The sequence below is a fragment of the Bison bison genome, unplaced genomic scaffold (genome assembly GCF_000754665.1).
Source record: "Bison bison bison isolate TAMUID 2011002044 unplaced genomic scaffold, Bison_UMD1.0 scf7180017864102, whole genome shotgun sequence".
NCBI lineage: Eukaryota > Metazoa > Chordata > Mammalia > Artiodactyla > Bovidae > Bison > Bison bison.
Window position 1 is genome coordinate 201,755 of NW_011494674.1, and position 25,701 is coordinate 227,455.

Consider the following 25,701-nt stretch of genomic DNA (forward strand, 5'->3'; position numbering starts at 1 on the left):
CATTATCTGTGCCATGTAGTATCCTAACTGTTTTAAATATTAGCAATTTTAATTCTTACAGTAAACATATGAAGTGGGTACTACTGCTATCATCTTTTCATAGATAAATAAAATATGGTACAAAATTTAAGTAATCTATCCAAGTTCTCAACAGTATATGCTTCTAGGCTGTCTGATTCCAGAATCCGTGCTCTTGTCCCACTGATATCATCTTTTCATAGATAAAAGAATATGGTACAAAATTTAAGTAATCTATCCAATGATGCTGAAGCTGAAACTCCAGTACTTTGGCCACCTCAAAGAGTTGACTCATTGGAAAAGACTCTGATGTTGGGAGGGATTGGGGGCAGGAGGAGAAGGGGATGACAGAGGATGAGATGGCTGGATGGCATCACTGAATCGATGGACATGAGTTTGAGTGAACTCCAGGAGTTGGAGATGGACAGGGAGGCCTGGCTTGCTGCAATTCATGGGGTCGCAAAAAGTCGGACACGACTGAGCAACTAACTGAACTGAACTGATCCAAGTTCTCAGCAGTATATGCTTCTAGGTTGCCGGATTCTAGAATTTGTGCTCTTGTCCGCCTATCATAAACAGATAGTAGAATGACACTGTGGGAAGAACTACCAAAATTCAAGAAATCCCCGCTTAAATTTTGAATTTAAATAGGAAAAAAATTGTTAGCTAAGGTTTATTGCTGGTTTTGAATAAAGAAATTTGTTTCAATATCACTGGTTAAGAAAATTCTGTTTAAGCAACCAACTAATTCATGAACTAAAATTTCTTTTCAAAAGCTACAAATCAATAAATAACTAGAGAACCAACCTATTTCAAATAAGTAAGAAATTAAAAATAATGAAAAGAAAACCTTTTGTCTAATAATAGTAAATAAGAGAGGGTATGTACAAATGCAAAGATAAAAATTGTTTTTTATTATACATTATTTTTAAGAATGAAAACTGACAAAATTGTTAATCCTGAGCCATTGATTTACCTTCTAATTTTTACCTGAACCCCTCCAAGGTTTCTATTGTAGGAGAAAACTTTCTTCAGAAAGTATCATCTATCCCAACTAATAATAGGAACCCCTCTGCCATTAAAAAAAAAAAAATTGTTGTGTTCAGTAGTAAACTGTTAAGAAAAAAAGAAAGAGGGAGAAAAGAAGGGTGGTTTGTCAGCAAAAGCAACTTAATGGAAATGTTAAAGAGACTTGGAAAGAAATGTTTACAAGTAAAATGGTGTAAGCTTAAGACTCCAAAAGATACCAGGACATTCTCTACTGATAGAATATGGAAAAAGAATGTCAAAAGTTTGTTCAATTAGTTACTTTATGTGAAAAGACAATAATGATTGTGAGTAATCTAAATAGAACATAAAGGCAAGGAATAAGAGAAATTTGCAATGATTTATTTTCTTACTTCTTTGCTCTTTGCAACTTCTGCAATAGCAGCAGTCCTTTGCTTTTCAAATTCATCATTGTCATTTGGAGGTTTGACAGGCATTGTCACTTGTAATGTCTTTCTTCGATCAAGTTCTCTGCTATCCACTTGGATATGAGACACACACTTCTGGTAATAATAAATAAAAACAAAATGCTTCAGTAATATCAGAAGAAATTCAACTTTTTGTAAGAACATATATATCTTCAAAAGAAATATTTGAATCACAACAAGTAAGAGCCCATAAAAATATAATTCTAACTAACTGAAGTAACTTTAACTGTAACTAGTAAATGAAAGCTACACTAAATATAGCCATCTAAAAGGGGGGAGCATATTTAAAACATTCATTAAACCAAAAGTTCTAAGTTTCATTTTAGGATGATGATTTAAAATAATTTAAAATTTCAAACAGTCTAGACTATTGCACAAGAAGAAAATTTGGTTTTTTATTAAGAGCTGATTTCCACATTATGCCACAACATCCATGAGGGTTAAGTAGTATAGTTACTTTTACATATAGAAAGATGTCTTTCAACTTATAAACCAAATCAAGAGCTAAAAACATACCCTCTCCCCCAATCAGGCTGCAAAGTTGTGGAATTTTAGTCTCTTTAGACAAATGAAGAAAGCCCTCAAAGTCTAAAAATAAGCCCTGAATTCAATTCTCCCTTTTAACCTAGCAGCAAAACTCCTATAAAATGAACATTTTTCACCTCAGCAATTTTAATTAGGAATGAAAATATGTTTTCAAATAAATGTGTTATGGAAATATAGATGTTCAATAATATACATATAAAATAGCTGATTCCAACACACAGCCAGCATACTCTGTCTTTAACCAATGTACAAGGCTAAGATGCTGAAGAAGAGATTTTCACAATGGACTTCATAAACAAATAACATTACTGAAGCTGTAACTTTTAACATATTTCCTAATTTCAAAATGGATAGTTACTTTTGTATATAGAAAGATGTCTTTCAACTTATAAACCACATCAAAAGCTAAAAATATACTCTCTCCCTTAGTTAGGCTGCAAAGTTGTGGGATTTTAGTCTCTTGAGACAAATTTCAGTAAACCCTAAAGGAAATCAGTCCTAAATATTCATTGGAAGGACTCATGCTGAAGCTGAAACCCCAATACTCTGGCCACCTAATGCAAAGAACTGACTCATTGGAAAAGACCCTGATGCTGGGAAAGATTGAAGGCGGGAGGAGAAGGGGACAACGGAGATGAGATGGTTGGATGGCATCACTGACTTGAGGGACACGAGTCTGAGCAAGCTCCAGGAGTTGGTAATGGACAGGGAAGCCTGCCATGCTGCAGATCATGGAGTCGCAAAGCGTCGGTCCCAACTGAGTGACTGAACTGAACTCCAAAAATAAAAAAGCTCTATATACTTCAAATTCTTGAAAATAATTAAATTATAAGGCTCTGTTAGTAATTTATGAAAGAAATATTATCCCTAAAATGTTTATGAGGAAAGAAAATTTTTAAAAATAGTAGTTATTATTTTCAAATATAAGTTAATAGAATGTTTTCATTTTGGGATTTTTCACTATAGAAATGAGAATATCATCAGCATGGATCATGCCTCCTTTTATATTGAATTTCACATGTTCTTAAGCACAATAAAAAATGGCATATGTTTTTAAATACTTTCAAAATAGCCATGATGCAAGCATGAATTACTTAATTTTGAGTTGATCCTCTAAAAAAGGGTTTTGAAGAGGATGCCATTCAACTGATTCTGCTCATTTATTTCCTGATCAACTAGATATGTTTCTCATACCAAATTTTTTAAAATTGTTACTGAGATGTAGGTCTCTGTTTCCTAGCTGCTGTGTTTACAACTTATCTTCACTTTTGAGTCAGCACTCTTGAAGGAAAATAAAGCTCAAATGCAAGGCAGGCCACCAAGAGCTAAATTTTAGTAGCATCATATGATGCAAGCAGTCAGAGTGGTTGATTACTCTTGGATTCTTCAGATATAAAGCAGGGACAAGCTAAGAGAGATTGTTTTGAATGCAATGTGATGTTTAGCACAACCAGAAAGACAAGATACTGGCCAGCTGAGGAGCTACCTTGAGGTAACATTCTGCAGCAAGGTGGTTGAAAATTAGGAAATAATTAGGAAATAAAAATGCTTCACTTATGTGAGAAAAAGATCAGGGATGCCTTAGTTGAAAAGGAAAATACCAACTGGAAATAAAATTAAGTCTTTGACTAAGATGGGTCTTTGGATGAAGGCAGAAGAACAGAGTCTTGGAAGGGACAGCTGGGAGAGTAGGTTCTCCTAAAGTGCAATGACGCCCTTCCTTGTTCCAATTTTTTTGTCTCTTATCAATTCTCTTGTTGATGCTTTTATTTTTCCTCCCTCTTTTTTTTTAATGAACAAAGTGAGAAATTATAGCATATTTTTGTCTTCTTACATTTGCATTTTCGCTCTCTCAAAAAACAAAAGCCCCCACCATCTTATCTTAGTCTTAAATTGACATCTGGTGTGTCTCTTAGCTCTTTGAATCTTTGGGTTAATAGCATTTCAGAAAAGAGTTAATTAAAATAAAGGGGAAAAAACATAATTAACAATTTCTTATAATTAATATATTTCCACGTAACTCCTATGACCACTGAGTGAAGAGGTCAGCGCAAAACTGAACACAACATGAATATAAATGAAAAATACTTTTATATACTTTTTGATGATTAAAATTCATCTGCCAAAATGAAAGTCATTACCTGTCCAAAAGGCACAAAAGGAGGTGGTCCACCTTCGGTTCCAATATTGCTTCTATTGTGTTTTGACAAGCTCTGTGAGAAAAATGAGTTATAGAACAGATTTATACATTAAAAATATATTTAACTTATGCACAAGAAATCCAATTATTTTAGTAGATTCCTAAAACAGAAAAAAAAAGCCTATTAATTATTTTAAACTATATAAAACATATGCAGAGTTCAAGATAATAGCAAAGAGAGATAAGAAGGCCTTCTTCAGTGAACAATGCAAAGAAATAGAGGAAAACAACAGAATGGCAAAGACTACAGATCTCTTCAAGAAAACTGGTGCTATCAAAGGAACATTTCATGCAGGGATAAGCACCATAAAGGACAGAAACTGTAAGGACCTAACAGAAGCAGAAGAGATTAAGAAGAGGTGGCAAGAATACACAGAAAAACTATATAAAAAAGGTATTAATGACCTGGATAAGGACAATGGTGTGATGACTCACCTAGAGCCAGACATCCTGTGTGTGAAGTCAAGTGGGCCTGAAGTAGCATTATTATGAACAAAACTACAGGAGGTGATAGAATTATAGCTGAGATATTTATAATTCTAAAAGATGATGCTGTTAAAGTATCAATATGTCAGCAAATGTGGAAAACTCAGCAGTGACCACAGGACTGGAAAAGGTCAGTTTTCATTCCAATCCCAAAGAAAGGGGATGCCAAAGAATATTCAAAGTGAAAGTAAAAGTTAAGTTGCTCAGTTGTGTCCGACTCTTTGCGACCCCATGGACTGTAGCCCACCAGGCTCCTCCATCCATGGGATTCTCCAGGCAAGAATACTGGCATGGGTCGCCACTTCCTTCTCCAGGGGATGTTCCCGATCCAGGGATTGAACCCAGGTCTCCCGCATTAGAGGTGGACGCTTTAACCTCTGAGCCACCAGGGAAGAATATTCAAACTAACAATTGCACTCATTTCACATGCTAGCAAAGTAATGCTCAAAATTCTCTAAGCTAGACTTCAACAATATGTAAACTGAGAACTTCCAGATGTTCAATCTGGATTTAGAAAAGGCAGAGGAATCAGAGATCAAAGTGCCAACATCTGCTGTATCATAGAAAAAGCAATTCCAGAAAAATATCTGCTTCATTGACTATGCCTTTGACTGTGCAGATCAGAACAAACTGTGGAAAATTCTTAAGAGATGGGAATACCAGACCATTCTACCTGTCTCCTGAGAAATCTGTATACAGGTCAAGAAGCAACAGTTAGAACCAGACATGGAGCAACAGACTGGTTCAAAATTGGGAAAAGAGTACAATAAGGCTGTATACTGTCACCCTGCTTATTTAACTTATGCAAAGTACATCATCAAAAATGCTGGGCTGGATGAATCAAAAGCTGGAATCAAGATTGCCAGGAGAAATACAGCAACCTCAGGTATACAGATGATGCCACCCTAATGGCAGAAACTGAAGAGGAACTAAAGAGCCTCTTGATGAGGGTGAAAGAGGAGAGTGAAAAAGCTGGCTTAAAATTCAACATTCAAAAAACTAAGATCATGATATCCAGTCCCACCACTTCATGGCAAACAGAAAGAGAGAAAGTAGAAGAAGTTACAGATTTTATTTGTTTTATTTCATTTCTTGGGCTCTAAAATCACTGCAGATGGTGACTGCAGCCATGAAACCAAAAGATGCTGTTCCTTAGAAAGAAAGCCATGACAAACCTAGACAGTGTATTAAAAAGCAGACGCATCATTTTGCCAACAAAAGTCCATATAGTCAAAGCTACGGTTTTTCCGGTAGTCATGTATGCATGTGAGTTGGACCATAAAAGAAAGTTGAGCATGAAAGAATTAATGCTTTTGAACTGCAGTGCTACAGAAGACTTTTGAGAGTCCCTTGGACTGCAATGACATCTAATTAGTCAATCCTAAAGAAAATTAACCCTGAATATTCATTGTAAGGACTGATACTTAAGCTGAAACTCCAATATGTTGGCCACCTGATGTAAAGAGCCAACTCACTGGAAAAGACTCTGATGCTGGAAAAGATTGAAGGCAAAATAGGAAAGGGGGTGGCCTAGAATGAGATGGTTGGATGGCATCACTGACTCAATGGACATGAGTTTCAACAAACTCCAAGAGACAGTGAAGGATAGGGGAGGCAGGTTTACTGCAGTCAATGGTGTCACAAATAATCAGACAGGACTAAAAGTCCCTGCATTATATAAAGTATATTTTGCATTTTATGTCAGTTATATTAAAAAGCACTAAGACTAAAGGCAACAATAATATTCAGTTTAATTAAAGAACAATTTAAACTGTATATGAATATCTTATTTCTTGATAAACTGTATTTAAGATGTTAACCTAGCAAAAAAAAAACACACACACAAATGCATAAAATAATCGAGAGGTCCTTTCCCTAGTTTTAATTTAGATATTAAAAAAAAAGACCAGCCAAAGCCAAAAAATCAAGTTCATTTTATGCTATGACTTTCTTATAGTTCACATAAGCTGCCAATAATACCATTTTCCAATACACATTATATAGTAAAAAGCATATTACAGGATTTCTACTTTCCATCCTGATGAATATGTAAGAGTCAAGACTTAAATCTCCCTCTACAACTAGGAATATGGACAACATATAAGAAACAAATGTTTTATGACACATGGCAAGAAGTAATGTAGGACTGTAAGTCCAAAGAGAAGGAGAAAAAATAACAGGTGAGCTCTGCCTTTCTGTTTGAGACATGATGCAGACAGAGAGCACAGAAAGTTACGTTGGGAAAATCAGTCTCATAGCTCAAGGTGGACTGAAATAATTCAAGCCCTGGGGCAGAGGCTTAAAAAAGAGAGTCCCGTAAGGAAAAAATGTTCCAGAAACCTGCACAGGACCTCCCGTAAGTCACTGCTGAGAACTAGGCTGAGCAAAAAACAACTGTAAGTTACAGGTTTCCATTTATACTAGAATCAAACAGAATAAAACATTTAGGGATACACTTAAACAAAGAAGAAGAAGTTCTATGCAATTAAAATTACAAAAGATTGCTAAAAGAAATTAAAGAAGATACCAATAAATGAAAAAGATGAGAGGGTCATGACTTGGAAGATTTAATGTTAAGATATTAGTACTATTCAAATAGATCTAGAGGTTCACTGTAATTCCTATTAAAATCCTAAGAATATTTTTCAAAGAAATGGAAAAATCCACACTAAAATTCACATGGGATCTCAAGGGACCCTGAATAGTCAAAATAATCCTGAAAAAAGCTCATAGTTTTCAATAACAAAACTTACTAAAAAGTTATAGGAATCAAAACAGTGGCAATAAGACAGACTAACCGAATAAAGAACCCAGAAATAGATTCTTGTGTGCATTTTGTTGTTGTTCAGATGCTCAGTTGTGTCCAACTATTTGCAACCCCATGGACTGCAGCACGCCAGGCTTCCCTGTCCTTCACTATCTCCTGGAGTTTGCTTAAATCATGTTCGTTGAATTGATGATGCCATCCAACCATCTCATCCTCTGTCGCCCCCTTTTCCTCCTGCCTTCAATCTTTCCCAGTATCAGGGTCTTTTCCAAGGAGTTGGCTCTTCACATAAGGTAGCCAAAGTACTGGAGCTTCAGCTTCAGGATCAGTCCTTCCAAGGAATATTCAGGGCTTATTTTCTTTAGGATTGACTGGTTTGATCTCCATGCTGTTCAAGTCAAGTGATTTTTCATCAAGTCAAGTGATGAAGGTGATAAGGTCATTTATTAGGGAAAGGAGAGTCTCTTCAGCAAATGGTGCTGGGAAAATTGGATATCCACATGGAAAAGAATGAAGTTTTACCCTTTACTTACACCATGTTTAAGAATTAGTTAAAAATGGATCAAACACTTAAATTTAAGAGCCAAAGAGGTAAACCCATTAAACTTCCACAAGAAAACCCCACTGCTTCCAAAATTAACTCTATGGTTTATGATTTTTATGTGTACATTTGATTTCTATGGGTATCACCTGCCAGATGCTCAAGTAATTTGAACACTCCATGATTTCTCCATCACTATGGTTACCAAAATCAAAAAAATACAAAACCAAAGAGAACTATTATCATATTAAGATGTTTTTCAAACATTTTCATGTAAATTTCTACTGCCCTCTAAAAAGAAATACTAGGGCTATTTTTTTTTTTTTTCCCAAAAGTCTTTAGAAAGAAATAATAGGGATTCCCTGGTAGCTCAGTTGGTAAAGAATCTGCCTGGAATGCAGGGAACCCTGGTTCAATTCCTGGGTCAGGAAGATCCCCCGGAGGAAAGCATGGCAATCCACTCCAGTTCTTGCCTAGAGAATCCATGGACAGAGAAACCCATGGACAGAGAAACCTGGCAGGCTACAGTCCACGTGGTCACAAAGAGTCGGATATGACTAAGTGACTAAGCACAGCACAAAAAGAAATACTAGCATGGCTCTCAGAAAACAAAGTGCAAAAACATATAATAAAACATTACAAGGATAATTGTCAAACTACCACTGATCCATGCATATATGTGTATGTGTGTGTGTGAGAGAGTATATGTGTTTATATGTGTGTGTTTGCATGTTGGAGATGAGCAATTTCTGAGGAATGCTTGATCTACTTTTCAATCAGTGAGGTAGGTTGGTGCAAAAGTAACTGAAGTTTTCCACTGATCAACTTTGCCATTTGATATTGGAATACATGCTTAATTATTAATAGTTTTGGCTGGGTTGGAAAAGTTATGTATAATATGTTTGTCTGACTTGAGAACATATTAACACACTTTAAAAAAAATCTCTTAAGGATACAATATATCAACTTAAAAAAGGAAAAGATAACAAGAAATGGGTGAGATTTTTCTAGGAAACTCACAGTTCATAAACTTGGCTATTTATATGAAACTATCAAATCACTTTATTTATTACATGTAAGACTCAGGGCCATCACTCTGGAGATACAGGAAGGCTCAGATCCATCAATCATAAAATAAGTTTAACAGTTCTCAAAGCCTATTTTCTGATCCATATGGGCATAACACTCTCTTTTAAGACTGCTAGGTGGATTACATAATATACAGATACAAGAGTCCAGCACAAGGCATACACACTGTTCAACAGATATTTGTAGAACTGAATAAAAATAACAAAAACAGGAATTCTGACCTCAAAAGGCTTACAGTCAAAGGAGATAAGAAGTAAATATAATTTTATTGCTAGGTAAAAAAAGAATATGCTTCTTCATATCATGAATAAAGTATTCTAAGAATTCAATAAAGGAACAAATATTTCACTATGTGAAAAAACAAGCATTTTGAGTTTAAAAGTATGGTCGATTCATGTTGATGTATGGCAAAAATCATCACAATATTGTAAAGTAATTATCATCAAATAAAATAATTAATTTTAAAAAATAAATAAATAAAACCAAAATAAAAAAAGGCATGGGGACAATATGGGCATGTGTGAATTAGGAGAGAAACTGGGACTACCCTGGTGATCCAGTGGTTAAGACTGCCATTCCAATTCAGGGGCCAAGGGTTCAATTCCTGGTTGAGAAACTAAGATCTCACATGCCACACATTACAGCCAAAAAATAAAAATAAATAAAATAAGAATAATAAAATAATTTTTAAAAATAAAAGAGAAACTAAAATTATCCTAAAATTGGGAAAATCTTTCTTCTTTTTCAAAAGAACAACTGAGAAAAGCCTAGAGAATGGAAGAGTAAGTAGTTTCATTTAGCTAAAACAAAACCTATGTGAAAAAAATTAAGAAAGCTGAAAAGATAAACTAGAACTAGGGCTAGATTATGAATGATCTTGAATCCCCGACTAAGGTATGTGAAATAAAAGTAGGATGTAGCATTGCTCTGAGTTATGTTAAAGACACTCTGGCAGAGTACAATAAATTAGAAGATAGAAAAAGGATATGTGGTAAAACCAGCTAAAAGGCTACTACAAATAGCCCAGGCCAGAGACTTAAACTACAGTAATATCAATGGAACCTGAGAGCAAGACACTGATGAGAGATCTGACTGCAGTTGAGCAACAGAACTGGTGGCTAGAAGCAAAGTAGAAGGACAATTATTAGATAACATAGATGACTAGGAGGATGAAGATTCTGTTAACATAAATGGTGAAAACATCAACTAATGTGACTAGAAAGTCAAATGCAACAAGAATCCTTTCATTATAGTGAAATTCTAATTTGCTTTCACTTGTATCTATGTGTGTTTATAGATAAGAGAAATACACGTTATTCATATATATGCACAAACACTTGTTTTCTGCAGAAAGAATTAAGCACAGGTATATTATATATAGGGCTTCCTTGGTGGTTCAGTGGTAAAGAATCTGCCCACCAATGCAGAAGATGTGGATTTGTTCCCTAGGTCGGGAAGATCCCCCAGAGAAGAAAATGGCGACCCACATCAGTATTCTTGCCTGGGAAATCTCATGGACAGAGGAGTCTGGCAAGTTATAGTCCATGGGGGTCACAAAAGAGTTGAACATGACTTGGTGACTAGACAAAAACAATATTACACATAGCTTATAACTGGTATCCTAGCAGTTTTAAAAACTTGTCAGTAAAGACTGACTTATAAAATATGTAATAAAATATAACAAATATTGAAAAAAGGCATCTGTTTTAGAAGAACAATATGCTTAAACAAAGGTAGATAATTTCTATACAGATCACTCTATTCCACTCTATTCAATTCTGGCATAAAGAAATAATTTTACTATTCATTATAGGGCGATCCTTTAAAAGAAAGACTATACAAAAAGAGTGTAATATTTTAAAAGTTCAAACCGTTCTTCTTAATCTACACTTACTCTCTGTAACTCCCATTTCTCGATAAGGTGTTCTACTTCACCGCCAAGAACTGTGGTGTTAGAGTCATTCAGGAGCAGGAATCCATTCTTTATGTCCACAGCACCTGAGAGTTTAACTTTAGTTCCAGGTGGTGTGTTTAGGCTAAAGCAAAGGAAAAAAAAGAGTTAAAACACATTTAAGCTCCTTCCCCAAACTAGAATTCAGTCCCATAATACAACCTAGTAAAATTCTTCAAAATGTACTAATGTGAAAACTATTTTTCAGATGATGGGCTATATAGTGTGAACAGGTCATCAGGGAGAAATCAGAAGACCAGGTACAAGACTGTCATTTTCTACCTTAATTTTCTACATGTAAAAATATATGGATAATAGAAATCATAGCTCATGAACTTAAAGATAAAGAAAACAAAAGATGTGAAAGTACTTCCTTGACTCTATTACACTGTATAAATGTAAGATTTGATCTTTTTTCCCCTGAGCTTTACAACCTCATTTTTTTTAAGGTGTTTAAAAGAAGCCTTTTATTAACCACAAATAACTTTTAATACATTATCAATACAAATAGGAAAATGTCTTTTAATGAATATTATATACCAAAAATCTGAAGGTTTTTCTTCATAATGACACAATAAAAAGAATCAAATTTGAAGGAGAAGTACAAAGCAAAATTTTGCAAACACCACTGTCATTTACTAATAACAGTTGAATTATAGTCTAAATTTACTACATCACCTGGGGAGGAAGGGCAACCATTTTTAATAGAGAGAATTTCTAAACTCTTATTAGCACCATTCAAAGCTTATTATCAGTTGTTTATCTACAAACTAACAGGTCAGTTCAGTTCAGTCACTCAGTCATGTCCTACTCTTTGCGACCCCATGAACTGCAGCATGCCAGGCCTCCCTGTCCATCACCAACTCCCAGAGTTACCCTAACTAACAGGTCAGGTAAAGCTTTAAAGCAAGTTTTCAGTGCAATGTTTACAGCTCCTTCTTTTAAGATACTTGGAGGCTATGATCTCAAAGGATGTTAAACAATTCTGCCTTGATAATTACAAGGTGTTAACATGTGGAGAGAAATGTGTAATGAAAAGAATTTTCCATTTTTCCAAACCTCATTTTATACTGTGTTAAAAAATTAAATTCCAATACAAAAGAGATAACAAATCTGTAAGAAACCGAGACCTTTAACATCTATATAAACTACTGTAATCTTAAAACAATGCTCTTTTGTTAACCATCCAGTTAAAGATCAAATAAGAGTTATTTACTCTAAAGCATACTGACTTCAAAAGGACTTTTCCATAATAGGTTAACATTATCAGATTTGGGACAAACATTATCATACCATGACCCCTTTTACAAAAACCAGAGAAAAAACTGTTTATCCTTCTACCAGTCTTTCAGTAAAGGAAAAAATGAAAGAAATCCATTTCATCACATAGGTTTGTCCTAAAGTAAAAGCATATATACTAAGCCCCACTGAATCTCTTCAAACATAGCAGCAAGGGGTAAAGAACTGCAAAGAGGAATAAAGACAGTCCTAAAGCACTTAAGATAAATTAGAAAATCATGCTGAGAGGCTTTCACACTGTCACATTTTTTAAAATTTATAAAATTCACCATGTGGAATGCGTGTGTGCATACTAAGTCACTTCAGTCATGTCTGACTCTTTGCAACCCTATAGACTGTAGCCTGCCAGGCTCCTCTGTCCATGGGATGCTCCAAGCAAGAATACTGGAATGGGTGATAGTGCAAAAGCAAATCAATTGGTGGGGGGATGGGGGGAGCATGGGAGGTGGTTCAGGATGGGGAGACACATGTTACTCCCCAAGATGGGGAGCTCCCTTGGCTGATTCATGTCAATGTATTGCAAAAACTACCACAATATTGTAAAGTAATTATCCTTCAATTAAAATAAATTAACTTTTTTTAAAAGCAAATCAATGAAAGCATTGGTATCGCTGGTTTATTTTGAAGAAAAATGGTTGATAAAATGGTCATTAACAAGAAGACACAGAATATGCCTATTTTTAAGGTTTCAAAAATCCCATACAGAGTAAATCATTATTTGGTAAAAATTATCCTAAAATTATCCTGAGGACCCCATGCTTAATCATTCTTAGTCACTTTATGTAACTTAACAAAACAAATGGTCATGGACAGCCTTGCCTAACTTAACTCTTAAGTAGAGAGCTATATGGTAATATGGAGAAGGCAATGGCACCCCACTCCAGTACTCTTGCCTGGAAAATCCCATGGACAGAGGAGCCTGGTAGGCTACAGTCCATGGGGTCGCTAAGAGTCGAGCACGACTGAGTGACTTCAGTTTCACTTTTCACTTTCATGCATTGGAGAAGGAAATGGCACCCCACTCCAGTATTCTTACCTGGAGAATCCCATGGATGGAGGAGCCTGGTAGGCTGCCGTCTATGGGGTCACACAGAGTCGGACACGACTGAAGCAACTTAGCAACAGCATATGGTAATAAATGTAGGAAACTTTGCACAATGCCTATCAAACTTCAAAATCAGCAACAACTGAATACAGATACACTAAGTGAAGTTTTTCCCAGTTCCAGGTAAAGAGCAGATACAGATTTTCTAACTCTATAGTCATCATTTAGGGATAACTTTTAAAAAATAAGCACCAAGAATACCAAGGTGCCCTACTCTTAACCTATAAAGCAATTATTAATGAATTACAATATTTACATAAAATCAATGAGTTCTTTAGAGCCATTTTTAGCCAATAATTTCTAACATATTGATAAAATTGGAAAGTGTAATGAAAATGTAAAAATCACAAATTAGCAATATAAGAAACTACACAAGACCTTAAAAAGTAGGAAGCAAATTACAGGGGCATTTTCATTATGATAATATATTTTTAAAACCAAAAGCTAATGTGAAAGCAAATAATGAGTTATCTTTATGTAAAATGACTGTACCTTTCCAAACTCTTTCTCTAATAGGTTAAGAGGGAAAAGATAGTGAATTTTCTGAAGTCAAACATACAATCTCACTAGGATAATTGAGAAAGAGTTATAGTCACTGAATTACAATTCTATTCCCACAAAAGAATAAACGGGTGCTAAAACTTTAATAAAATTTTTATTATATCACCTTCAGGGTCATAACTTACTCAGAGAGCATATTGCAATTTAACTAATACTTGATTGGCACTCCAAAGTTCCTTTATTCTCTCTCTTCATTTAAATTAAAAAAAAAAAACAAACTACAGGAAGAAGTGAGGCTGGAGATACGATAGATGAGTAGAAAGAAGCACCCCCAGAGAAATGCGATGCCCAGTGGTGAAAACACATTCTATACCAATTCCTGGTTTATCCTCCCTAGTGAGTTACAACCACTAACCACCAAACTTATTTTGAAAATAGTTTCCCAACTTGTTCACATGGAAGAACACTTCTGTAAGCTATTGTTTCTATAGAACCAAAAGTAGTCATGCTGTTTCAATGATGAGCAAATGAGAAAGAAGCAACACTTTTTCTCAATTGTCAAAATGTAATAAATTCAACAAAAGAAAATGGTGAACAGCATAAGAGACCCTCTTCTCTGGGCTGATCTTGTGCTTTCATTTACCACAGAAAAATATACAGCAGTAAAATGAGAGAATGAGCCATTACATAGCAAGTCTTCCTACCCAGTCATTTGTGAACTCCTGAGTTCACTAAATGTGTCAAAGGAGGAAAGCCTGTATTTCCATAAAAGTAGGAATCATTCTACTCTTCAAAGAAAAGACAACATAATCACAAAGTCAATATACCCCACTTTGTATATGAAAATCAGCATTTTCGACAAACATTTATACTATCTTCTAAGGAAGGAGCCTCCCTCACAAGGAGCCTCCCTCACCAAAGGCAGACACTAGCTGAAGGAAGGAAAAAAGAACGAGATCACTGATTGTGGAATACAAGGCCTCAACCTACCATATTTCCTCCCATATACCATCATGCCAATCACCTAAGCTCTTCTAAGTGTAACTTTTCACTCATCTGTTGTCAGGGTACCCTGTCTTTGCACGTGCCATCCCCTACCCCAATCTCTCTCAAAATACCTATTCATATTTTAAGTCTTATTCCTGGCTCTCTTAGGTACAGGCAATTTCCTGAACTCCTATTCCTTTTAGATTATATATATATTATAATCTGTATGCTGTGTGCTTATCTCATTGCCATATAAACTGCTGTTACTGCTAAGTCGCTTCAGTCATGTTCGACTCTGTGCGACCCCATAGACGGCAGCCTACCAGGCTCCCCCGCCCATGGGATTTTCCAGGCAAGAACACTGGAGTGTGTTGCCATTTCCTTCTCCAATGCATGAAAGTGAGAAGTGAAAGTAAAGTCCCTCAGTCATGTCCAACTGTTAGCGACCTCATGGATTGCAGCCTACCAGGCTCCCCCGTCCATGGGATTTTCCAGGCAAGAACACTGGAGTGGGTTGCCATTGCCTTCTCCACCATATAAGCTACTTGGGGGCAAAATCTAAATTCTTTGTATCTTTGACCCTCCAGCACCAGATAAAAATGTTAGAATAAATGCTTGGGCAGGAAAGAAGTGTGGTCTCAGCATTAATATTAAATGGAAAAAGCACAAAAGACTCTGAGCAGCAAACATAAGCATATAAAATGACTAAGAAAAGAAAAACGTGAGAGGGACTGTTTGCAAATGTCCAATGAAAATTCCCATCTCAGAAAAAAGAGTTCAAATGGATCTAATGGAGACACTGAGAATAATGGAGACACTTTCCCTTGCCTCTCACTGCTTTTTTCCATTCCAACAGGCATGACTCTAAAAGCCTATTATAAAAACAGGCAAAAGAAGGATTTGGAAATTTTTCCTTATAGAATTATTCCCCCTTTTAGAAAGTGGAGCAACATACAAATCTCTCTAGCTTCAATCATTTCCTCCAAGAAAACTCATTTGCCTATAACTTTTCTAAACCACTAAACAGTGTGATGGTCACAACTAACTGTCAAGGAAGAAACTGTAACATATTTAAAGAAATTTGGCTCAGACTGTAAAGTGTCTGCCTACAATGTGGGAGACCTGGGTTCGATCCCTAGGTTGGGAAGATCCTCTGGAGAAGGAAATGGCAACCCACTCCAGTACTCTTGCCTGGAAAATCCCAGGGAATGGTGGAGCCTGTTAAGCTACAGTCCATGGGGTCACAAAGAGTCGGACACGACTAAGCGACTTCACTTTCACTTTCTGTTCGGAAAATTTTTAACAATCTAAAATTTAGTGATAAAATTAACAAGATTACTTTCCATGTAAGAATATCTTAAATTTCTGTTTTTGTTACTAATATTAAAGCAACTAAATCCAGTTTAAACTATTTCTCTTTACAGATATAGTACAAACTCTCTAATTTATACTGAAAAACTATAACATGTACTTAAGAGTTCATTCCTTCTTTTTAAAGGTCTTAGAAATAAAATCCATTGTGAATTGTACCTTTAAACACAACAAATATACACAATAAAGAGCCAATTACCTTATTTTTGACAAGTAACTAAATTCTACTGCTGTGCAACTTATATGACCATCAGTCATCTGTAAACGCAACATCCTTGGTGCAGCCTGAGATTCTTCATTATCCTTTGGTGCAGCAACATTGCGAATTTTTTGAATTTGCAAAACACATGGACCTTCAAGCTGTGAGAAGACAAAGGAATAAATATCACCTGTAGCCACAGCACTGTTTTCACTTTAATCTTTCTCTTTTCCTTAATGGTTATATTTTATTCTTTATAATGATATTTCAATTAAATAAGCTCAAAATTTAAACTGTTACATACATCAGGGTTTTTTTTAATTTAAAGATAAAACTTCAAAAAGGTCTTTTGAAGGATTTTTTAAAATATAATTCTGAATTAATTTTCAGAAAACAAAGGAAAAAATGTTAGGGAAGAAGTTATTTTCTGAATTAATGTTATATTAAAAGATGTTTTTCATCTTATGTGCTCTAAATTGTTCACATATAGCCTCCCTTTTCCACCCGTGTACATTAACAGACATTCTGGAATTAAAAACATTGGCAATTTTTTAAGGGATATCAACTTCACAACAACAGTGGAAAGGACTGTGTTCTGTTCAAAAGTATCAAGTTTAAAGTATACTCTCGGGAAGGCGGGGCGGGGGGGAGGGGGGGGATGTCCCAAGATGGCAGAGAAATAGGATAGGGAGACCACTTTCTCCACCATAAATTCATCAAAAGATCATTTGAATGTTGAACAATTTCCACAAAACAACTTGTGAATGATCATGGAGGACACCAGACACCCAGAAAGGCAGCCCAATCTCTTCAAAAGGAGGTAGGAGAAAATATAAAAGGCAAAAACAGAGACAAAGGATTTATGGGAAGAGATCTGTCCTGGGGAGGGAGTCATAAAGAAGTTTCCACACAACAGGAAACCCTCTCACAGGCATGTCAGTGGGGAGCTTTGGAATCTGAGGGCAATGTAACAGGAAGAAAAAAAAAAAAAAATACACAGAATATGCACTTAACCACAACTACCAGTGGAGAAGCAGCTCAGACACTTGTGTCCGCCAGCAGTGAGTGGAGGCTGGGCAGGGAGGCATGGGCTGCAGCATTGATCCTTAGGATGAGGACTGGGCTTGAATGCCCTGAGGACAATCTGAGGAGGCTAATGTGACACAGTAACCCAAAACGTGCCACTGCCAGGGAGACAAAAAAAAGAAGGAAAAAGGACTTTTCCCTCTAAAGGTTCTGACTCCTCATGGTGACCCCTGGCACACTTATAGAACAAAGGCTTGTGCCCTAGCAAATACCAAAGGAGAACAAGCCAGCTGCTGTTTAGGGCCCTCCCTCCCGGGAGGCAGAGATGCAAGTGTGTGACAGCCAGAGCTGGAAGGCAAGGGGCCACTGCAATCTCAGCACCAGAGACCACATTTTCCACCAAACTGTGAGCAGGCTGCCAGTTGCTAACCATGTCTTCCTGGGATCCTGGATGGCTGACATCTGCCAGGAGGGTCGAGCCTGAGATCAGCTCCCCAGAGGAGACACACAGCACACCTGGTGGTGCACCCGGCAAACCTAGCCGCCGGAACCAGGGAGGTGATAAGACACATGGTCCACCTGGGACAGTGCACTCACCAAGCAACCAGTCACCTGAGCTGCCTGGACCTGGAAAGGGCATAAAACGTACAAACCAACTGCGTCTGTGCCCTTGCAGAGCACCTGAGAATCTCAGTAGCTCAGACCTGGGACGTGTACGAAACACAAGGTCCACTTGGGACAGTGCCCTTGCAGAGCACCCTGGAGCCTGAGCACTGTGGACCACAAAGTACATGACGCCTTCGCCTGTGGCAAACCAACTGTGGCCCATCCACTGTGAGCACTACCCACACGTGCCAGAGGTATCTGTTTGCAGTGTCCCTCCCTCTCCACAGGACAACTAAACAAGTGACCCTAAATAAGTGGCCAGCTTCATCCCCTCGTATCAGGGCAGAAACTAGACACTGAAGAGACTTGCAAAAGAAGAAACCAAAATAAACAAAGAAGTGGGGAACGCCTTCAACAGACTAAAACCCTTCAGGTAATGCTGAGACTGCACATTGTTCCCTGGTGGCTCAGACGGTAAAGCATCTGCCTGCAATGCGGGACACCCGGGTTCAATTCCCGGGTCAGGAAGATCCCCTGGAGAAGGAAATGGCAATCTACTCCAGCACTCTTGCCTGGAAAATCCCATGGACGGAGGAGCCTGATAGGCTATAGTCCATGGGGTCGCAAAGAGTAGGACATAACGGAGCGACTTCACTTGTAGACCCTGAGAAGAAGTACAAGCCAGAACAATGGACTATCTGACACTGAACTGACCCCACACTGCCCACAACAGTGCCAGAGAAATTCCTAGGTATATTTTTACTATTATCACTTTGTAATTTAAAAAAAAATTATTTATTACTCCTTTAACTTTCATTTTTATAGCCTACTATTACCTTTCTGGAAAAAAAAGACCTATTTTTTAAAACAAATTCCATATATATTTTTTTTTCTGACTGATTTTGTTTTGTATTATTTATATTGAATTTTTGAGAGTTAAATCTCTATTCTAGTTTTTAATCTTTGCTTTTTTAAATTTGTTATCAATTTTGCACCTTTAGGAATCTAATCTTCAGTATCCATTTTCACTGAGGGACTTGATTACTGGCTTGACTGCTCTCTCCCCTTTTAACTCTCCCTTTTCTCCTCCTGGTCACCTCTATCTCCTTCTTCCCTCTTCTCTTGTTTATAAAACTCTGTGAATCTCTCTGGGTGTTCCTGGCTGTAGAGAGTTGTTTCACCATTAACCTAGGGGTTTTATCTTCTGCACTGTATGGATGGAGAAGTGTTGACACTCTTGTAGGAGGAGGGCCAAAACCCTAAGGCCACCAAAAGTCTCCATACCTACACTGAAACCAAGCTCCACCCAAAAGCCAACTAGCTAACTAAGCTAATTAATACCACACTAATTCTCCAGAAAAACAGTAACACAACCCTGAACATTAAAAGATGGGCTGCCCAAAGCCATACCAAACCCACAGACATCCCCAAACTCACTACTGGACACTTGACTGCAGTCCAGAGAGAAGAGATCCAGTTCCACCCATCAGGACACAGACACAAGTTCCCCCAAGGAAACCCCAAAAAGCCACTGGTCCAACCCCACTCACAGGGAGCAGACTTCAAAATTAAGAGGAACCACAACCTTCTAGCCTGCAGAAAGGAAACCCCAAACACAGCAGTCTAAACAAAATGAAAAGGCAGAGAAATATTCATCAGGTGAAGGAACATGACAAAAACCCACCAAACCAAACCAAAGAGGGGGAGATAGGGAGTCTACCTGAAAAAGAATTCAGAATAATGATAGTAAATATAGTCCAAAATCTTGAAAACAAAATGGAGTTACAGATAAACAGACTAGAGACAAGGGTTGAGAAGAAGAAAGAAATGTTTAACCATGACCTAGAAGAAATTAAGAAGGGTCAATCAATAATGGACAATGCAATAACTGAGATTAAAAACCTCTGGAGGGAACCATATACTCGTATCAGTAGAAAAACTGAGGTAGAAGAGAGGATAAGTGAGGTGGAAGACACAATGGTGGAAATAAATGAAGCAGAGAGTTAAGAAGGAAAAAAGAAAAAAGAAATGAGGACAACCCCAGAGACCTCTGGAACGATATTAAACGTCACAATATTCAAACATAGGTTTCCCAGAAGAAGAAGACAAAAAGAAAGGGATAAGAAAAAACTTGAGGAGATAATAGTCAAAAATTTCCCTAAAATGGGGAAGGAAAAGTCATCCAAGTCCAAGAAACCCAGAGAGACCCAAACAGGATAAACCCAAGACAAAATGCCCAAAGACACATATTAAACAAACTAACAAAAATTAAACACAAAGAGCAAATATTAAAAGCAGCAAAGGAAAAGCAACAAATAACACACCAGGGGATAAGGATAAAAGCTGATCTTTCAATAGAAACTCTTCAGACCAGAAGGGAATAACAGGACATAAAAGTGATAAAAGAGAAAAACCTACAACCAAGATTACTCTATTCAACAAGGATTTCATTCAGATACGAAGCAGAAATCAAAAGTTTTACAGACAAGCAAAAGCTGACAGAATTCAGCACACCAAACCAGCACTTCAACAAATGCCAAAGGATCCTCTCTAGACAGGAAACACAGAAAGGGTTTATAAAAACAAACCCAAAACAACAAAGGAAATAGTAAAGGGATCATACTTATCAATAATTACCTTAAATGTAAAGAAAGCTACCTAAAATAATCACCTTAAATGAAAAGAAATTTTTTGGGTTAAACGGACCAACCAAAAGACAGACTGGCCAAGTAGATACAAACCCAAGACCCCTACATATGCTGTCTACACGAGACCACCTCAAAACTAGGGATGCATACAAACCGAAAGTGAAGAGCTGGAACAGATATTTCATGCAAATGGAGACCAAAAGAAAGCAGGAGAAGCAATACTCATATCAGATAAAATAGACTTTGAAATAAAAACCATAATGAGAGACAAAGAAGGACACTACATAATGATCAAAGGGTCAATCCAAGAAGAAGATGTAACAATTATAAATATATATGCACCCAACATAGGAGCACCTCAATACATAAGGCAAATGCTAACAAGTATGCAACAGGAAATTAACAAAAACACAATAATAATAGGGACTTTAATACCCCACTCACACCCATGAATAGATCAATCAAACAGAAAATAAGCAAGGAAACACAAACTAAATGATACAATGGACCAGTTAGACCTAATTGATATCTATAGGGCATTTCACCCAAAAACAATGGAATTTACCTTTTTTTTCTCAAATGCACACAGAACATTCTCCAGGATAGAGCACATCCTGGGCCATAACTCTAGCCTTGGTAAATTTTTTAAAATTGACATCATTTCAAGCTACTTTTCTGATCACAATGCAGTAACATTAGATGTCAACTACATGAAAAAACTGTTAAAAATCCAACCATTTGGAGGCTAAACAACACACTTCTAAATAACCAACAGATCATGGAAAGAAGTCAAAAAGGAAATAAAAACATGCATAGAAAGAAATAAAAATGAAAACACAACAATCTAAAACCTATAGGATTCAGTAAAAGCAGTGCTAAGAGGGATATTCATGGCAATACAAGCCTACCTCAAGAAACAAGAGAAACATCAAATAAACAACCTAACTTTACACCTAAAGTAACTAGAAAAAGAAGAACACAAAAACACCAAAGTTAGTAGAAGGAAACAAATCATAAAAATTAGAGCAGGTCACAATGAAAATGAAATGAAGGAGACTCTAGCAAAGATCAACAAAACTAAAATATGGTTCTTGAGAAGATAAGTAAAATAGACAAACCATTAGCCAGACTCATCAAGAAAAAAAGGGGAAAAAAACCAAATCAACAAAATTAGAAATGAAAATGGAGAAATCACAACAGACAACACAGAAATACAAAAGATAGTAAGAGACTACTATGAGCTACTATATGCCCATAAAATGGATAGCTTGGAAGAAATGGACAAATTCTTAGAAAAGAATAACCTTCCAAAACTGAACCAGGAAGAAATAGAAAATCTGAACAGACAAATCAGAAGCACAGAAATTGAAACTGTAATCAAAAATCTTCCAGCAAACAAAAGCCCAGGACCAGACGGCTTCACAGATGAATTCTACCAAAAATTTAGAGAAGAGCTAACACCTATCCTACTCAAACTCTTCCAGAAATTCTCAGAGGAAGGTAAACTCCCAAACTCATTCTATGAGGCCACCATCACCCTAGTACCAAAACCAGACAAAGATACCACAAAAAAAGAAAACTATAGGCCAATATCACTTATGAACAGAGATGCAAAAATCCTCAAGAAAATTCTAGCAAACAGAATTCACCAACATGGTAAAAGGATCATACATCATGACCAAGTGGGCTTTATCCAGGGATGCAAGGATTCTTCAATATTCACAAATCAATCAATGTGATATACCATATTACAAACTGAAAGATAAAAACCATTATATTATCTGAATAGATATAGAGGAAGCCTTTGACAAAATTTAACTCCCATTTATGATAAAAATTATTCAGAAAGTAGGCACAGAAGGAACATACCTCAACATAATAAAAGCCATATCTGACAAACCCAAAGCAAACATTATCCTCAATGGTGAAAAAGTGAAAGCATTTCCTCTAAAATCAGGAAAAAGACAAGGGTGCCCACTCTCACTACTACTATTCAACATAGTTTTGGAAGTCCTAGCCACAGCAATCAGAGAAGAAAAAGAAATAAAAGAAATCCAGATTGGAAAAGAAGTAAAACTCTCACTGTTTGCAGATGACATGATCTTCTACATAGTAAACCCTAAAGGTACAACCAGAAAATTACTAGAGCTAATCAATGAATATGGAGAAGGAAATAGCAACCCACTCCAGTATTCTTGCCTAGAGAATCCTGTGGACATAGGATGGGCTGCTGTCCATTGGGTCACACAGAGTCGGACACGACTGAAGCAACTAGCAGCAGCAGCAGCAATCAATGAATATAATAAAGCTGCAGGATATAAAATTAATACATAGAAATCCCTTGCATTCCTATACACTAAGAATGAAAAAACAGAGAAACTAAAGAAACAATCCCATTAACCATTGCAATGAAAAGAATAAAATACTTAGAAAAAAACAAACAAATGGGACCTAAATAAACTTAAACGCTTTTGCACAATGAAGGAAACTATAAGCAAGGTAAAAGGTAGCCTTAAGAATGGGAGAAAATAACAGCAAACAAAACAACTGACAAAAATTAATCTCCAAAATAAATAAGCAGCTCATGCAGCTCTATACCAGGAAAACAAATAACCCAATCAGAAAGTGAGCCAAAGAACTAAACAGACGTTTCTCCAAAGAAGACATACAGATGGCTGATAAACACATGAAAAGATGCTCAACATCACTCATTATTAGAGAAATGCAAACCAAAACCACAATGAGGTATCATCTCACACCGGTCAGAATGGCCACCATCAAAAAGTTGACAAACAATAAATGCTGGAGAGGATGTGGAGAGAAGGGAACCCTCTTACACTGTTGGTGGGAATGCAAACTGGTACAGTCACTATGGAGAACACTGTGGAGATTCCTTAAAAAACTGGAAATAGAACTGCCTTATGATCCAGCAATCCCACTGCTGGGCATACACACCGAGGAAACCAGAATTCAAAGAGACACATGTACCCCAATGTTCATTGCAGCACTGTTTATAATAGCTAGGACATGGAAGCAACCTAGATGTCCATCGACAGATAACGGATAAGGAAGTTGTGGTACATATACACAATGGAATATTACTCAGCCATAAAAAGAGAACACATTTGAGTCAGTTCTAAAGAGGTGGATGAAACTGGAGCCTATTAGACAGAATAAAGTAAGTCAGGAAGAGAAAAAGCAATACAGTATATTAACAAATATATACAGAATTTAGAAAGATGGTAATGATGATCCTTTATGAAAGGCACCAAGAGAGATACAGATGTAAAGAACAGACTTTTGGACTATGTGGGAGAAGGTGGGGGGATGATCTGAGAGAATAACATTGAAATATGCATATTACCATATGTAAAACAAATGACCAGTGCAAGTTCTATGCATGAAGCAGGGCACTCAAAGCCAGTGCGCTGGGACAACCCAGAGGGATGGGCTGGAGACGGAGGTGCGAGGGGAGTTCAAGATGGGGGGACACATGTGCACCTGTGGCTGATTCATGCTGATGTATGGCAAAAATCACCAAAAGATTTTAAAGTAATTATCCTTCAATTAAAATAAACTAATTTAAAAAATTTAAATGGAGGAAAGAGGGTAATAAGTTGGCCTCAAGCATAGATCATATTATACAGAAGATTACTACTGAATGCCAGCTGTGATTTTCTTTGAAGTAGGTTAATTTCTTTTTAAATATTGAATGCAATTGGCTAATTTAATATAAAAAATTTTGTGATTTCCAGATAGCAAAAATGTACTCATTAAAAATATTTAAAAGAAAAAAAGAAAAAGAGGTAGTTCACTCCAGACAGGTAAGTGGCAGGTTTATAAGTAAGAGAACGTACACGGGAAGTTTGTCTTGCATCGCTACAAAGTGAGTAGACCTCTGTAGCCATCAATCACAATCTTAAAAGTGCATATGAAGGTTCTAACATGGTCCAGTCACATGTACTGTCCAGATGGCCTCAACAGCACATTGTTCTCTCAGGGCTACATCCTCAAACCAAGCTCACACTGTGGGAATGGTGGGCAGCACCTACATTCCAAGTACAGGAAAGGGGTGAAGAGTCTCTGATTGTCCAGGTCCAGTTCTAGTCTCAACAGGAAGTCATGACCTCTGGATGACTTCCTCTAATGCCTTCTCTTTCAGAATCCTCAAAGGTAAGTTCTAAAGTTGAATTTAAGATACTTGCAGATCTGTAGTCAAAGTGTTCTCCCTATTACAAAAGGCCCCTTCCCTGTATTGCAACAGTCATTTCCCCAACTTGTAACAGTTCTCTTAAATAAAATCTCTTTATTAAATAAATAAAGTACACCCTCTTCTGGAATTTAAAAAATTCCAAAATTTAAACTACATAAAATCCAAGAAGTGTGAACTACATTTATTTTCATATTTCCTCTTTAAGTGAGTTTAAATGTAATGCTGTATTATATGCATTGGCAATAAGGAGAAGAAGTGTTCTCTCTAGCCATATTTCAATCAAAGACAAAAAGAAAATTGATAGGCTAACTATTAAGTCAAAAGTTTTAATATAATAAAATGCTATGGCATAATTGGAGAATGAGAGCAAAATCTGCTTATATGTATGAAAAATAAATTTAACGAGCTGACACTTTCTACATTATAAAATATCATACCTTTAAATACTATTATTCTGACAAAGAACAAAAGCTTTTTTGTTATAAAAAGATTTTTAAGTAATACCTTTTTGTACATATTAGTTCAATATATATTTTAACAAAGAGAAAAAGAAATATGAAAAGACATTTACACTTAATTTCTTGAGTAGGCATGTTCCCAAGTTGACAAATTTCTACCCTATATTTACTAGTATTTTGCCCACAAAGAAATAATTCTGTTATAAAATTTAGCC

At 36.5% G+C, this 25,701-nt stretch overlaps 1 protein-coding gene across 1 annotated transcript in view; it reads right to left on the minus strand.

Moving 5' to 3' along the window:
* Nucleotides 1-25,701, minus strand: part of TDRD3 (tudor domain containing 3) — a 153,023-nt gene that overhangs the window by 99,421 nt on the left and 27,901 nt on the right. Inside the window, exons 3-6 of the mRNA XM_010838658.1 lie at nt 16,536-16,696; nt 11,017-11,158; nt 4,181-4,252; nt 1,419-1,568 (exon numbers count right to left, since the gene is read on the minus strand). Of these exons, the coding sequence (XP_010836960.1) occupies nt 1,419-1,568; nt 4,181-4,252; nt 11,017-11,158; nt 16,536-16,609 (438 nt within the window). The 5' untranslated portion in view covers nt 16,610-16,696. The remainder of the gene's footprint in view (nt 1-1,418; nt 1,569-4,180; nt 4,253-11,016; nt 11,159-16,535; nt 16,697-25,701) is intronic.